At 44.9% G+C, this 16,643-nt stretch overlaps 1 protein-coding gene across 3 annotated transcripts in view; it reads right to left on the bottom strand.

The window, feature by feature from the left end:
• PLXNA1 (plexin A1) overlaps positions 1-16,643 on the bottom strand; it is a 278,496-nt gene that overhangs the window by 230,849 nt on the left and 31,004 nt on the right. For all 3 annotated transcript variants that reach the window (XM_040408573.1, XM_040408571.1, XM_040408572.1), the window contains exon 2: positions 10,514-11,849. In XM_040408573.1, coding sequence (XP_040264507.1) covers positions 10,514-11,680 — 1,167 coding nt within the window. In that variant the 5' untranslated portion in view covers positions 11,681-11,849. The remainder of the gene's footprint in view (positions 1-10,513; positions 11,850-16,643) is intronic.

Consider the following 16,643-nt stretch of genomic DNA (forward strand, 5'->3'; position numbering starts at 1 on the left):
CGTTTCTGTTCCATTATTTTACAGGTACGTATACGGAACCATTCACTTTAATGGGGCTTGAAAAAAACGGTAGTGACCGTGTGCATTCCGTGTCAGTATATCCGCATATCCGTTCCGCAAAAAAATAGAACATGTCCTATTCTCGTCTGTTTTGCGGACAAGGACAGGCATTGTTACAATGGATCCGCAAAATAAAACCGATGCAATGCGGATGTCACACTGATGTCATCCGTTTTTGTTTTTTTTGCGGATCGCAAAATACATATTGTCGTGTGAATGAGCCCTAAAGACGCAGCAAAATTTTCACAGGGACTCAGGCTGGACAATAAATTTGAGTTAATGTTTTGTCTAACCTTACCACTCCTATGGTTGTGCCAAAATTTTAGCGCAAGTTTAAGCCACACCCTTCCCCATAAAGTCACACCCCTCTGTTAAGCAAGACAAAAAAAATGTCTGAAACGCATAATAAAAACATCTGCGCCAGTTTTTTTTGTGTGCAAATTAAGCTAAAATTCTAGCTTAGTAAAGGCTACTTCACACTCGCGTTTTGGACGGATCCGTTCAGATATTACAACCGTCTGCGTCCGTTCAGAACGGATCCGTTTGTATTAACTGTAACATACCCAAGACGGATCAGTCATGAACACCATTGAAAGTCAATGGAGGACGGATCAGTTTTCTATTGTGCCAAATTGTGTCAGTGAAAACGGATGCGTCCTGGCACACAATGTAAGTCAATGGGGACGGATCCGTTTTCACCGACACAATCTGGCACAATAGAAAACGGATCCGTCCTCCATTGACTTTGTGTGGCTCAGTTTCATCAGATGGACAACAAAACGCTGCAAGCAGCGTTTTGGTGTCCGTTTTCAAAGCGGAATGGAGACGGAACGGAGGCAAACTGATGCATTCTGAGCGGATACTTTTCCATTCAGAATGCATTAGAATGCGAACTGATCCGTTTTGGACCGCTTGTGAGAGCCCTGAACGGATCTCACAAACGGAAAGCCAAAACGCCAGTGTGAAAGTCGACTAAGGCCTCATGCACACGGCCGTTGTTTTGGTCCGCATCCGTAGTTTTGGCGGCTCGGATGCGGACCCATTCACTTCAACGGGGGCCGCAAAAAATGCAGACAGCACTCCGTGTGCTGTCCGCATCCGTTGCTCCGTTCCGTGGCCCGCAAAAAAAAAAATATAACCTGTCCTATTCTTGTCCGCGTTTTGCGGACAAGAATAGGCAGTTATATCAATGGCTGTCCGTGCTGTCCTGCAAATTGCGGAACGCACATGGAGGCCATCCGCGGTTTGCGGACCGCAAAACACACAACGGTCGTGTGCATGAGGCCTAAATGTGCATTCCCTTCTCTTAAGGTTCGGCTACACGGTGATCGATGTCACGCCCAAGGATTGCAGTGCAGTGGTGCTAGCGTAGAAATGAAAGGGGTAGCAGGGCGACTCACGCGTGTTCAGCGACCCCAGAATTGCAAAAACATTCAGTTTGTAGCTGACCCCTCAGGGGTTGCAGGGTGTGACATGCTGTATATTATACCACAATATGGTCGCAGGAAGCGTCGCCTCCTCTCAGGCCCCCGTGCAGATACAAGGATCTGTTTGGACGCTCCTCAGGCCCTGCAGTCTTGTTTATATTCCCCCCACATCCCCAGTACAAGTCCGCACACAGACCTCTCCAATGACTGCATTCTGCTTCCCACTAAGTCAACAAGCAGCCTGCGAAAAATGTATTCCCATATATTCATTATTTGCATACAAAATGTGCTCGATATTAATACTGTGATATAACAGGTGGCACGGCTCTCCTGCACCAGGCACACATTGTAATAACTTAAAGGGGTTGTGTCACGTGGCATATTCTACAGTTTTCAAACCACCACCTGGATCTGAATACTTTTGTAATTGCATGTAATTAAAAATGTATTATAGCCAGTGAGCTATTGAATAAAACGCATCCGTATAGCGCCACCTGCTGCTTCTTCTTTTCCTTTTTTTTTTTGTCCGTCTCACCAAGCTGGTCGCACGCGCTCAGTTTGAATCTTTAACTGCCACCGTCCCTATGTTCTGTTAGAAGCTGTGGCAGTTACAGGGAGAGAGCTGTAGCGGAAAGGACACGCCCCTGAGCTGCCAGGCTGAATTTAATCTAGCAGACCAATTGGACCAGTGCAATCTGGTCCCATGTGAGGTGCAGGTCATGTGCCTTATGATGTGAGGTTTCTTTAAAGGGAACTGTTCACTAGACATATAGCAGGCACAATACCTTGTACGGCTAGCGCAGCTGGATGTAATGCCATATACTTAGTGATCTGTTGCTACTTTTAATCCATATGCAAATGAGCAGTTAAGTGCACTAAGGGCGTGCCCAAGCCACCCTTGCTTCCTCTGCTAGCCCCCACCTGCTTCTTGATTAGGGCTAGGTGAGATGACTACGCAGAAACCTGTCCCCGTCAATCAAGAAAAAGTGTGTAGCTGGAAAAGAAAGCAGGAGGAGGAGAAAGGGTGCACGGAGTGGCATGGGCCCGCCCTCGGTGCACTTAAAAGCTAATTTGCATATGGATTAACGGTCTTTTCTCCAGAATGAAGCAATGGATCGCTAAGTGAAATACATCATTACATCCAGCTGAGCTAGCCCTACAAGGCCGAATGTCCCGGTGACCGGATTCCCTTTAAAGAAGGCCTGATAAAAGAATTAAAGTCCCTTTAGTGGGCGTGCCAACCATTTAATATATCTTACTTCAAGGCGTAGCTAGAATTGCTGGAACTTACAGACCCAAAGTCTGAGGCTGCACTACTGAATATCTATCAGATGCACCGTCAACATTGAGATCCAAGGGATGTCCTCACACGTGGCAGAATTTTCCGCCAGAAAATCTACAGAAGTCTTTTTTTAAAGCTGCACATTTTGCAGATTTTTTTTGTGTGTGTGAATTATGATGCTGGTTTTGTTGTGGATTTTCCCACTGCAGAATCAATTTCCCATTGAATTGCATGGAGAGATAAATCCGCAACAGAACACAGACAACTTTCCGCCCCATAGGAGAACATTGGGGAAGTCTTGATGCTGTGGATTTTTTGGGGCGGAATTTTCCCGACATCGCCAAATGCATCAATGTCTACATCCTGCGTGGTCTGGACAGTGGCAGAAATGTTCTGTATAATGGAGCTTACTATGGGAGAATTGCATGAGGTGCAATTGCCCAATATGCTTTTAGCAAGTTCTCTATGAGGCACCAACAGCAGAACGCAGGCGTGCACTACAGCAGCTGGTATTCTGTGAATGACGGCAGTCCTCCATGTTCGATGCTGCATGCTTTCTCATGTACATTATGTCGATAATAATACTAATGCAATGCAAATATACATCTCCTTTCCTATCAACTAAGTATTCATGCCCCCTTCCCAACTTACTGTAAAAATGCATATATTTACCAAGTGACCCTAATGCGGGTCTTCTGCCCGCGCTCGTCTCTCCCGTTCCCCCATCTTTCCGCCTTTCTGATTATTTTTTCCCTCCACAGACTCCTTCCTTAGCTAATTTCCCAAGGGGGAGCCCGCTGAGTGACAACATAAAGTTAATAAATGATAATTAGTGCCAGGAGAGAGAGAGCGCCACACGGCTTTGGGTAAATCCTACAGACCTTACTAATGATGTCCTAGCAGGGGTGGATTAATCCCAAACCTGGAACCCTGAATGTCCCTTCCCCACTGACAAGTCATGGGGAGCAAAAACCAAACAAGCTGATCTTATTAACGAGCTGGAGAAGGAGCGTGTAAGCAGCGAGGAGGCCTGCTGTTAATTAGCTCTCTGTGCATCGGCGTGCATTATATATGCGCAGGCTAGTGCCGTGTGCGCAGCAGTTTACAGAACGCTTTTGTCACATGTATCCATTTGGCGGTTAAGAGATCGGAACTGTGACAAAGGCGCGATGTAAAGGCGCCGGCACATTCCAGCGCATTTTCCTCGTTACCATGGACAAGTCTCTTTATTACGATCCCAAAACGCAAGAGCAGACGCACTGTGTAAGAAGGGCCCTACTGAGTACACTAAACCGGTCACCACTGCGTTACAAAGGGGAAATTAAATTCACACCAGCCAAACCAGAGACTTCCCGTCTGTAGACCCCCGTTCTGGGGTTCTCTGCCCCTCATCAGGGAAGGGTGCTGGAAGGATGAGATGCCTTGGACATGACTCAAGGAAAACTGTTTCCAATTGAAGAGAGACAGTGATTTAAGGAGACTTATTTTAGAGCAATGCACCGTGAGGAAAAATAGTTACCAACATTTCTCATGGTAAAATTGGGTAACAACCCCTTCTGGGCAGGGTTTATGCAAACCATGTCTTTTTCTGGCCAAGGACTATCCAAAACCTGCCGGGACTGTTGGCACCAACCAGGGGACAACCAATATGGCTCCTCATTAGTACAGAGCGGAGTACTAGTTGGAGTGATGAGTATACTCGCCAACATTTCTGTTGGTAAAATTCGGTAACACCCACTTCTCAGCAGCCCTATCCATTTTCGGCACAGGACAGTCCAAACCTGCTGGGACTGTTGACAACCAATATGGCCGTCATTATAATTTTGACAGTTCCAAATCAGAAGTTTTTTCCTATGACATAAGGGAACGTGCATACCTCACTAAGCAAGACAAAAGGAGTCTGGGAAGGATGGGTGACAAGCTCTGTAACGGTGGCCATATTTGTTGACAACTTGATTGACGAGGACGATTTACATTTTATGGGGATCTTTATCTCATGCTGTCGTCAATATGTCTCAGAGAAGCCAGTGAGGCTGGCCATGTGAAGCAAAGGAAAGAAGAAAATGGCAGGGGAGACGATGTCCTCCCTGCCTCAAGGGTCCTAAATACTGTTCATCTGCATGGGGGGGGGGGGTCGAGAGGGTGCCACCAGAACAATTAGGAATAAAATTATTCATATCATTAAGAACCGCTGAAAAATGGCATCACTGGCTGACCCCCAAAAATTTGTATAATTTTGCATAAAAATCCCCATGTTGTCTTTTTATAGCTTCACGGTGGACACGGTTATCTCAACCCATGGAAAACCGCCAAAGAAACTCCTGCAAGGGCACTGGACACAGCAGGAAAATTCTCGAGAGGCTGCAGTTCGGATCGGGTTAACAGTCTACCAGCCTGTCGCAGCGTGCCAGGTCCGCCCCGGAGTACAAGGGCTCTTTCCGCCCGTCCCCTCGGCTCTTCCAGCGCTCATGTAACAATTCTATCACTTGTCGTCAATATTGAATTAGGTTGAAAACAAAATCAGATCTGAGAGCGCCGAGCTCCCGCAGAACAAGCTCCCCTTTAATGTGTCAGACAGCTGTTACTGCCTCGCGGGATGAAGGAAAGCTGCCGCAACGGCATGCTGCGGGTATACGTCACTCCTCGAGCATGGCTGACGCCTTGTATAACAAAGAGGGTAACCCTTTTCCCCCAAAATTATCCAAAAAAGGAGTCAGTCTATAATTCAGTTGGCTAGCAATTCCCCAAACAATCCTGAGATTTAGGGCTCTGTATGACCCCCCACCTATATGACTGGAGCGGTGGTCGAGCATGCCCGTTGCTGCTTCATCCATCCCTATGGGACTGTTGGAGATAGCAGATTATAGTGCAAATAGTTAAATGAAGAGGTATTGTGCATGCCTGACCGCCGCTCCATTCATACAGGCGAGATAGAGAGCCCCCGTTTTCCCAATCAATGGGGGTCCTAGTAGTTGGACCTCCAATGATCAGAGACTTATCCTTCACCCGGTGAATAGGAAATACTTTAAAACTTGGGACAACCCCTTCAAATGGAACTCTCCAGCTAGATACACTGTCTGATTTCTAATGTACGGACAGAGGGGGAGGAGCATGACACAGTCATGCCCCACCCCCTGCACAAGGCAGCACAAAATGGGGCAAAATTTACTAAGTGTCAAACTTTACACGTCTAAGAATTAAAATCACAGTCTTAGGCCTCAAGCACACAAACGTATTTTATTTCCGTGTCCTTTCCGATTTTTTTTGCGGACCATATGTGGAACCATTTCAATGAGTCTCCAAAAAAAAAAAACGAAGTTACTGTGCAATCCATTTCCGTATGTCCGTTCCGCAAAATAATAGAACATGTCCCATCATTGTCCGAATTACGGACAAGGATAGTACTGTTCTATTAGGGGCCGGCTGTTCCGTTCCGCAAAATACGGAATGCACACGGACGTCATCCATATTTTTTGCGTATGCGTGTTTTGCGACTGCAAAATCCATACGGTCGTGTGCATGAGCCCTTAAATTTTAGACAAATTTACTGATAGGGCGAATGGACCTTTGTAGATTTGGAGTATCGTAAATCCTGCGCCTGATCGGTCTGCATGCCAAAACTTTGTGCGAGCACCAAAAAGTCTACTCTAAGTTTACGCCACCTATAACTTGGAGTGGTTTTACTGCAAAACTTGCACCAATATTTTGACTTAATTTTTGGGGCACAGGGTGCATTGAGGCCACGCCCCTTTACTGTGAGATAACACCCCTTTCTCACAAAGCCATGCCCCTTTACTGTGAAATAACAGCTCTTTCTCACAAAGCCATGCCCAGTGTTGGACAAGGCATACAAAAAAAAACTGTGTGTAAAACCATTGGTAAATGTGGTGCAAAGCATGCCCGGTTTGCTTCAAAATTACCCAAAAAACTGGTGCATTTTTAATAGTTAATCCGCCGCAATGTATCAGTTTTGCTTAACGTTCAGCGCCCTGGCTCCCCCGAGATTATCCATGCTGCCCTTCCACAGATTTGTATTGCTCTTTAAACAATTCCCTTAGAAATTACTCCAAAGTGGACGTCTACTTAAGTCGGTCTTAAAGGGTAACATACAGGGATTTTTAACCCTTTGCACCGGATTAGTTTTGGGTCATGGGGCAGTTGTCTCCTAACTGTAGCTCTAAAGCTGTTGTAAAAAGAGAAATAATCAAATCCACTTAAAAATCAAACCCCATGGGCTAAAGAGACAAAGTGTGAAAATCTGCAAATATCTGCAGCATCAAATAATAATAATAATAATATCATTTCTAATACTCATCCCTTTTAATATTGATTACGGTTCTGAGCGAGAGGAAGGGAAAATCTATAGACATACATTTTTATAAGGATTAGCTTCTTCAGAAGAATCGATTCCTTGACTGGATTAGCCAAGCGTTGGGTCACCGAGGGGATCGGAAGGGTGGTCCTCGCACTGGCGAAGTCATCAGAAGAAATTAGTATGGTAAATAGTAAGAAATATGGTGGACTCCTTACCTAAACATGCCAAGCCAAAGAACCAGCTGACTGTTTCCATAGACCTAAAGCTATTGGCAGAACCAACCAACGTTGACTGGATCCAGCAAAAACCAGTGACCAACAGTCCAGGAAGATCCTCAGACTGAATGGGGCACAACATCGAAGGTCCTACACACACGACTGTATCCGTTTTGTGGTCCACAAATCACGGCCCATGTTGCACCCAAATTTTTTGCAGGCCGATTGACTTTGTGATTTGGTCTGCATTTTGAGGACAATTATAGGACATGTTCTAACGTTTTGCAGAACGCACAGATCATCCATGTGCTCTCCGCTTCCTATGTCCATTCCACAAAAAGATAGACTATGGATGGTCATTTACTATCCAGAAATACGCCTCTATTAGGCGTATTTCCAGGGCAGATTGCGGTGCAAAGGTTATTTGCGCCGCAATCTGCGACTTTTCCTCGCTGCCGCAAGGTCGTTGCGTGGGCGGGGAAGGAGGGAGACAGTCTCATTCATGATTTTCTACATCTGTTTTAGGTGTGGAGAATGGTCTAAATGTAAGACAGCGAGGAAGCTAGCTTACAATTAGACCAGCACTGGATACGCCGAAGTTACGTAGAGGCCGGCGCAGCTTGATAACTTCGGCGGATCCACTGCCAGCGCACGGGGTTAAGACCGGCGTCTAAAATGCTGGTCTTAATAAATGACCCCATATGTCCACAAAATGCAGACCACAGACCCATTGAAAACAACAGACAAAATGCATTCCTGCTAGAAGATGAAAGAATTGCCAGCAATGGGTGTTACAAGTTGGGGTTGTGTCACAGCATCATCTGACACTGTCCAATCAGACTGTGCAGGGACAAGGGACACGGGACGACACCCCCCCCAACTAGTAACACCGATATGGACCTTCATAGCAGACTACTAGCAATTCATTCATAACCTCTTGTAGGATTAATAGAGGGAATGCACAACTATCATTACTACAAGGAGAATGCAAGTATATGTCAGGAGAGGTGGGAGGTTTTAAGAAAATTAAACTAATATTCCAGGCATCCTTCATCTCCCATTACAAGGCCATTGCTTGCACGGCTTCATCCTAATGAACAGAACTTGTAACAATGCTCCCCGGCGGACGCGCTCTTAATTATCCAGATTAGGCTTCTGGAGCATGATAAAAATCTACTTACCCGGCTAAATATCGAAAAAACGTACACTACAAATAATATATAGCTGGAGAGAGGGGCGAGGTGAGAGGTGAAGACAGCAGCGGGCTCCACCTGTCCCCTAGGGATATAGACGACGCCATGATTGCTGGAGGCGCAGTGGGTAACCAGGATAAATATTAGGCCTCATGCACACGACTGTTTGTTTCCGTGTCCGTTCAGTTTTTTTTGCGGATAGGATGCGGACCCATTCATTTCAATTGGTCCCCAAAAAATGAGGACAGCACACAGTATGTCTGTTCCGTAGCCCCGCAAAAATAATAGTGCATGTCCTATTTTTTTTCTAGTTTACGGACAAGTATAGGCATTTTTGCAATGGATCCGCAAAAAAAAAGAAAAACGGATGCCATACGTACATCATCCGTTTTTTTCTTTTTTGCGGATCCGCAATTTGCAGACCGCAAAACACATACGGTCGTGTGCATGTAGCCTTACTCTCATTGATGGAGTGATTTGCCCTCTCTCTAATCCCCGGCTATAAATGCAAGCCTGTTATTACTCTGTAAAAAGATTATCATTCCCGCTAACTCCCAGGAACGCATTAACCTGGGCTCCAAATAAAAAATATATATAAAAAAAAAAAAAACACGAAAAACAAATAAGGGTGAAATCTTACTGCTCAGACTAAAAAGGGAGAAAAAAAAATCTTAAAAATTATTGGAAAAGAAAAAGCTATTTACCGGCTGGTCCTCGATTTCCCTTTTATGTCCAATCTTTGGTGGGAGAAGATGATTGTTATCAGCAGAGCCGGGCGCCGTTACATCGCCTCTTTACAACGTGTCCACTACCCAAGAGCAATTCTGAGTTTAGTGCAAGACACCTGACGAGTATAAACTCTGCTGGGCGAGCATCGCTCGGGGTCTCGCTCTTCACATTCGTTTTACAAACATATTCCTCCGCCAAACCGTATTTTATATGGTGGACTTGGCGGTTCTTAGGACTGGGCTATAATATGGGTTCAGCGGTAATGAAAAGGTGCACGGTCCACAGCAAAATGTTTAAAAAAATAAAATAAAAAAGATAAAAATGTACACGTAGTGACAGATAGAATTTAGATTTTGATGTTGCCTTTCTTAACCCTTTCAAGGAGTTGCTTTCTTCCAAAAACAGCGCTGCCAATATCTACGGGTTGTATAGGGTATTGCACCTTGACGCCACTGAAATGAATCGGGTACAGCTGCAATACCGGACGCAACCAGCGTACAGATATGGCGCTACTTTTGGAAGAAAAAAGCTATGTTTTTCTAAGGCCTCATGCACACGACCGTATTTTTGGTCCTCATCCAATCCACATTTTTTGCGGATCGGATGCAGACCCATTCATTTCTACAGGGTTGCAAAAGATGTGGACACCACTATGTGCTGTCCGCATCCGTATGCCCGTTCCAAGGCTACACAAAAAAAAAATACAAAATCAAACTCATCCTATTCTTGCCCACATTGCGGACAAGAGTAGGTATTTCCATAATAGTGCTGACCTACAGGACAGGAACGTGCAGGGCACACACCGCCTGTATCCGTTGTTTGCGGACGGCAAAATGGATAAGGTCATGTGTCTAATGCCTAATCCACAGGACCAGGAATAAAAGTCTGATCAGTGGGAGTCCAACAGCTGGGACTAATACAGAACATGAGAAAGGGAGTCCTGTCCCCCGCTCCCCCATATGGAGTGGTGCTGGAGAATGCATATTCACTGTGGGACTACCAGCACACTCTGCTTCTCTTCGGCATTCCTGAATGGAGCGGCACTTAGCATGGGGAAGGGGACACAGGATGCTCGTTCTCGTGATTAATGGCGGTCTCAGCTTGAAGACTTCCACCGATCTATAGGATACAGGTTAAGTTTAAATCTGGGCACAGTCTGTTTAGCTACCAAAGATGTCCTCAGACAGTACTGGTCAAAAGATCTTTCCTCCACCTGATAAGGTGTCAGAATCCACCACCATCATGGAGATTCAGCTCAATTACAACAAAAAAGGAAACTCTGGCACACTTACCGAGTTGATACAACCCAACTCCTTGTTTAAGAGCCAAGGCAGGGACAGCTTCCCCTCACCCCTGTAGCAGGACTGAATACGTTCCTTAATTTTGTCCTTGATCTTCTTCAAGGTGAAGAGACAGAGAACAGACTCTTTGGGCGGTTTGATTCTATTTTTCTGCCCCTGTGAGAAGACTGTGAAAAGAATGTCTTCTCTCTCCGAGATGCCCAATTCTTTGGCCAACCGTTTCCCAGGCTTACTTAGGTAGGCATCCTGTATAAGGCGATACTCCACACCATCCTTCATGCAACCTATAGGGAATTCCACATAAGAATAGAACTTGGGGTCATCGACGCAAAGGCGGACAATCTTGGACGTAAAGAACTGTTCTCCGGTAGAGTCGGGGGAAGTCAACTGAGTGTCCAGCTGTAGGGTCAAATAGTAGACGAATTGCTCACTGCTGAAACTGTATACATAGTATATATCAAAGGTGGGAAATTTGGACAAGGTATCGGAGGGAATTTTGAGCTGTGAAGACACAAACTCGTCCTGGTAGACAAAGCCAAACATCTCCGCGTTCTCTTCACTAGACAAAAGTTTCCGACTGGAGAGAGTAGGAAAGTATTCCGACTTGCCGTCAATAGGCGTTCCGACAAAAAGTTTGTTCTGACCGTTTGGAACTTCGATAATTACTCCGGACATAGTGCCAGATTCATTGACACTAGAGAGGTAGTGCTCTTTACGATGGTGGGGTTCTCCCAATTTGAAGAGGTCACCTAGACGCAGGAACTGGCAGATGCCCTGGGAGGAACTACCACAGGCTATAAGTCGGTCCATGGAGTAGTCCACTAGCAGCAGCTTGTTAACATTATTAGTCGTGACAAGGCCATGAGGGCAAGATTGAACGCTAGGTGGGGGGTAACACTTTTCATTGTCATCCACAGGTCCCGTAACGTGGATGCGTAAGAGCGTCAAGTTGCTTGAAAGTTTAAAAATCCTGTTGACGGCTCCCAAATAAACTTCCCCAGTTTTATTGTGCACCACCAGGTGAGTCAAGCTCCATTCGCTTCCCGAAAAAGTTCTAAACGACTTGGGGGATCCATCCCCAGGAAAAATCCAGGAACCCCCCAGAACTAAAAAGGTCCATAAATGCAACGAAAAAGGTTTTAGAACTTGGATCAACATTTTCAAGAATAATAATAATATTATAATCACCCAAAAATATTGCAAAAAGAAAAAAATAAATTAAAGGTTGGGGAGGGGGATTTGTTAAAAGTAAGTGGTTATGTTTCAAACTGTACTTCCGCTGAAAGCTTCATTTAGGGCATGGTCCTAAAATTCAGCCGGGATATACCTGCAAATAGAGAAAGAAAAAAAAGATATGGTTAGGAATTTTTTTCTTGATCATATTTTCAAAGCTGTACAGAATCGTAATACAACACAGGGCTCGGGCCCTACTTTATTTCGGAATGCCTCCCATTGTGGCATGTACCTTTTGATGCCGTTATTATGGAATTATTATCGCCCTAAAGTGGGCTGTCTCATCTCAGACATTGGTGGTTATCGCTAGGATATGCCACCAATGTGAAATAGGTGCGCGTCTCACCTCTGGGACCTGCACGTATCTCCAGAATGGCCCCCCTTTCCCAGAGTGAAGGGGATCGCATTGCACACCATTATGGGAGTTCCAAAAAGTGCTCAGCTATTTCTGGCAGTGGTGAATGGAGAGGTGGCCGTGCATGCGTGGTGCAGTCTTCATTCACTTCTAGGGTACTTTCAAAAATAGCCAAGAGCGCTCGCTCACCTATTTTTGGAACTTCTATAGAAGTGAATGGAGAGCACACGCGCATGCTCCGTGCGCTCTACTTCACTTCGGAAGCCCCGTTCTGGAGATGGGGGTGGGTCCCAGAGGTGGCCTATACGACATTAGTGGCATATCCTAGTGCGACACCAACAATGTCTAAGATTTGGTATAACCCCTTTAAAGTTTTGCTTCGAGAGAAGAACAGCTCCGTAATACAGATGCATACGTGGGCAGCATATGGAGGAGGCAGGTGGTCTATAACAACCTCACAGGGACTCTGTGCGCCTCTGTACCGCCACCCCAGGGTCTTATGGATATTCTACTTGGCAGTGATCTTGACAAGCGACATCACTTTTTTAACTTGGAAACGTGCAAAGAGCAGTTGTCACTGCCCTTCCCCCACTGCTAACACAAGTGCATAACATACATCAACAATCAAATAGTCACCACCAATCAGAAAAATATTACAAATAAAAAAAATCATATTTTGCTCACCCCAATATAGTTAATATTAACCCACCAGCAGTGGGCGACAAGATTGGGGAGAAGAAACCGTTAATTCGTGTTTCAGCTTGGGCAAGAAAGAGTCGCTCTGCAGTGTATACATTCCTAGCACAAAGAACACAGAGCGAAATTTATCAATGTCTGCCCTCCATTCCCCCCTGACTACAAAAACAAACCAGCGCAGTCAGCCAGAGCTGCGAGAAGAAGAGCACCGCCTGTACTGTGAGCAAGAACATCCTGCCCGGAAAGTACACTGTCCTCACAGTCATCCATCCTACAGCCCTCCACCTCGGGTTCCTCCAATTGTCTGAATTGCCGGCTACAGATATGGACAGCATTAGAGGTGAAGGGAAACCATGGAAAGTTAAAGTGAAAAGTTAAAGCGAAAATGTAATAAAAAAAAATATATATATAAAAAAATTGTGTAGATAATGAGCCCATTTTGTAGTCCAAACGCACACATTCAATTTTTTAACCCCTCATGGAAAAACTCAATTTTTACTGTGATTTACATACAACGCCGCAAGGCTCAAATCAGCTAATGGAAATAACACCAGTCCAGATGAAGTTTCCCGCATGTTCACCGTCCTCCAGCATTGTTTTTTGGGAGTGCCGTTCCATGTTATGGCAGTATGACACCTAAACGCTGCTTATAATGGAGGCAAAGACCTGGAGCTGCGCGCTTATCTACTGGCAAAGGACGAGACAAACTCGTTTATAAAGGACGCTGTCTCTTTAAGAGGCCACAAAATTCCAGGAGTCAGGACAACTCTCCGCCGGAAACATTTGGGATTTGTTTGTGCAGTAATCACAGGGGAGGCATGTTCACATGAAACTGGGCAGGAGCAATGCGTGTCCCTTTTAGGCCTCATGCACCCAACTGTATCCGTTTTACAGTCCACAAATCGCAGATTGGCAGAATGCAGACGCGGTGTATGTGCCGTATGCATTTTATTTGCGGACCAGTTGTTTTAAATGGGTCCTTGGTCTAAATTTGGCAGATTTTGACAGTAAAGGCACATAGATAATCCGCATATGCCCGTTCCGCAAAAAGCTAGAATGTGTCCATTGAAATCAATGGGTCAGCAAAAAATGCGGATGCAACATAGACCGCATCCCTATTTTGCAGATACGCAATTGGAGGACGCCCAAAAAAGATACGGCCATCTGCATGGGGCCTTAGGGTTTGTTTACACAGATTTTTTCTGCCTTTTTTTCTGCACTTTTATTATTTTTGTGGCGCTTTTTTTTTGGGTTGGTAAAAACTTCAGCTTAATACGTTAGCTGAAGGTCTACAAGAAACATGACACGCGGGGGACACAAGCGTTTTTTTGCCACTGGCGTTTTTGTTACTTTGTTTTTTTGGGGATCTCTGTTTTTTTTGGGGGTTTGTTAAGGAAGAATGTTGAAGCTTCTGCCATCTCTTAATATTTCCTTCTCTATTGTGAAAAAAAAAAAAAAGTGGTTCACATGGTTAATATAAAGCGGAGCTAAAGCGATTTCTATGGCGTTTTTTGTTGTTAAAAAAAACTCAGCACAAATGTGTGTGTGTAATGGGCCTAACTGTTGTTGGACTACTGATTCCAGCATTTGGTGGGGCAGGAACGGGGGGGGGGCACACAAAAAAGAGTTATTGCTCCATTGGATGACATATTTGAGGCCTCTGCAACTGCAGATAAACCCATGTCTCTGAACTACAGGTACCACAGATATTTGAGGCTATGCTCGTGCTTGTAATCCTACAACAGCAATAGATTAGCACAGACTCATCATTCCATGTTAAGCTTGTAAACTACAGTATCAGCCATTGATGCACTAGGCCTCAACAAAAGCCTGAACACAGTCGATCTGTTACCCATGGCAACCAATCAGGTCACTGCTTACATCCTTTGAAGGACCACTGAGAAATGAGAGTCGCGATCTGATTGGCTGCTGGGGGCAACTGCTTCCAAATTTGCCCTGCACCATTTCGAATACATCTTATCCATTGAATTCGGCTGTAATTTCTCATTCCACAGCTCCAGGGTCTGGTATTCGCCGAGCGCCGGCCGTCAGGAGTCGTCACTCTGGCTTAAGGCCAAAAAAATTAAAACCTCATTGCCTCAATCACAAACTAAACGATGTGAACTGGAGCTGGAATTTATGAGGAGCCCAGGATTCTCCGAATTACATCTGAAATATTAAATCGCACAAAGCCGCCTGTAATTCTGCAGGAAAGTGAAGTATTTTAATACCAAATCATTTGCCTATCAACGCCGCTCGCATCCCGTGGACAGAAATGATGGAGGACCCGAGACGTACACGTAATGGAACTTTCTATAAAAAGGGACGGGTTCTACCGGCAAAAAAAAAAAAAAAAAAGGCAGCGACCAAGCAGAAAATATAGCAAATAAAAGAAAAGCTGCGTCATAGCAGCGTCTTAAAGGGGCAGTCTGACAGCAAACATGTCAGAAGGGTCATGAACCCGAGAGTTCAGGAGTCAGGGCAATCCCTTAGGGACCCGAGGGGTCCAAGCTATTAATATGGTTCCGCCTTCTATATCGCAGATATGGAACAGCAGTTGCAGAGAGAGCGGAGCCTCTAGGTGTAATGGTAACGCCCCCGTTGCTCCTAGAGGCTAATTTGCATATATTAAAACTTCCTTTTTCTCAGCAATGCGGGAACATATGAACATGGGACCAACACAGACGCCTTCAGCTGCCAAGTGCACATGTAACAGGTCAGCCAGTGTCATAGGTACAAAACTGCTGACAGATGCCTTTTAAACTTTGCACATGGTCCATAAATTTAAAGGGGTTGTCCTCATTATACACGACCATGGAATACTGACAGAAAAGTCATTCGGGTGCAGTCAATAAGGGGCCGCCCACCGCAACCCCCACCCAACAGCGGTGCCCAGTACCTAGTACTGGCCGAGAGCGTGCACACAGGCCATCAGTCCCATGAAAGTGAATCGGAGAAAGGGCAGAGGCACCGGGCACCTCATATACCGCACTATGTATACACACCTCTGCCTCCTAAAAAGTTCTAATTTCCAAAATCTCCATGCTAGCTGTAACAGTCAGTAGATTATTACCGCAGGCTCCCCCATCACCAGCCAAACAGAGCTCCTCGTCACCGCACGGGCTCATTCTATGTGACTGCAAAAGTAATAAAAATGTGTCACTAGTCAGAATGCAAGATGTGCCACTGAAAGACAGCGCCTGCCGGCAAGTATAGACAGGCCGGGTACTGGGGCCTTAACACAGGCAAATATATGAGGAGCTGCAGAGTGTCAGAGCCGCCGTAGGGTAAGCAACTCTGCAATGCATTCTGGGACACCGTGAATGGACAACAGCGGTAACAGAGTGTCTGAGGGAGATTTTCTGCATTAATAATGGTAAATTTAGCCAGGTCTGATTCTATAGGGGGCAATAATATAGTACTTACATTACTGTACATAGGAGCAGTATTATAGTAGATATATTCTTGTACATAGGAGGCAGTATTATAGTAGTTATATTCTTGTACATAGGAGCAGTATTATAGTAGCTATATTCTTGTACATAGGAGCAGTATTATAGTAGTTATATTCTTGTACATAGGAGCAGTATTATAGTAGTTATATTCTTGTACATAGGAGCAGTATTATAGTAGTTATATTCTTGTACATAGGAGCAGTATTATAGTAATTATATTCTTGTACATAGGAGCAGTATTATAGTAATTATATTCTTGTACATAGGAGCAGTATTATAGTAGTTATATTCTTGTACATAGGAGGCAGTATTATAGTAGTTATATTCTTGTACATAGGAGGCAGTATTATAGTAGTTATATTCTTGTACATAGGAGCAGTAT

Source organism: Bufo bufo, chromosome 9, assembly GCF_905171765.1.
Source record: "Bufo bufo chromosome 9, aBufBuf1.1, whole genome shotgun sequence".
Taxonomy (NCBI): domain Eukaryota; kingdom Metazoa; phylum Chordata; class Amphibia; order Anura; family Bufonidae; genus Bufo; species Bufo bufo.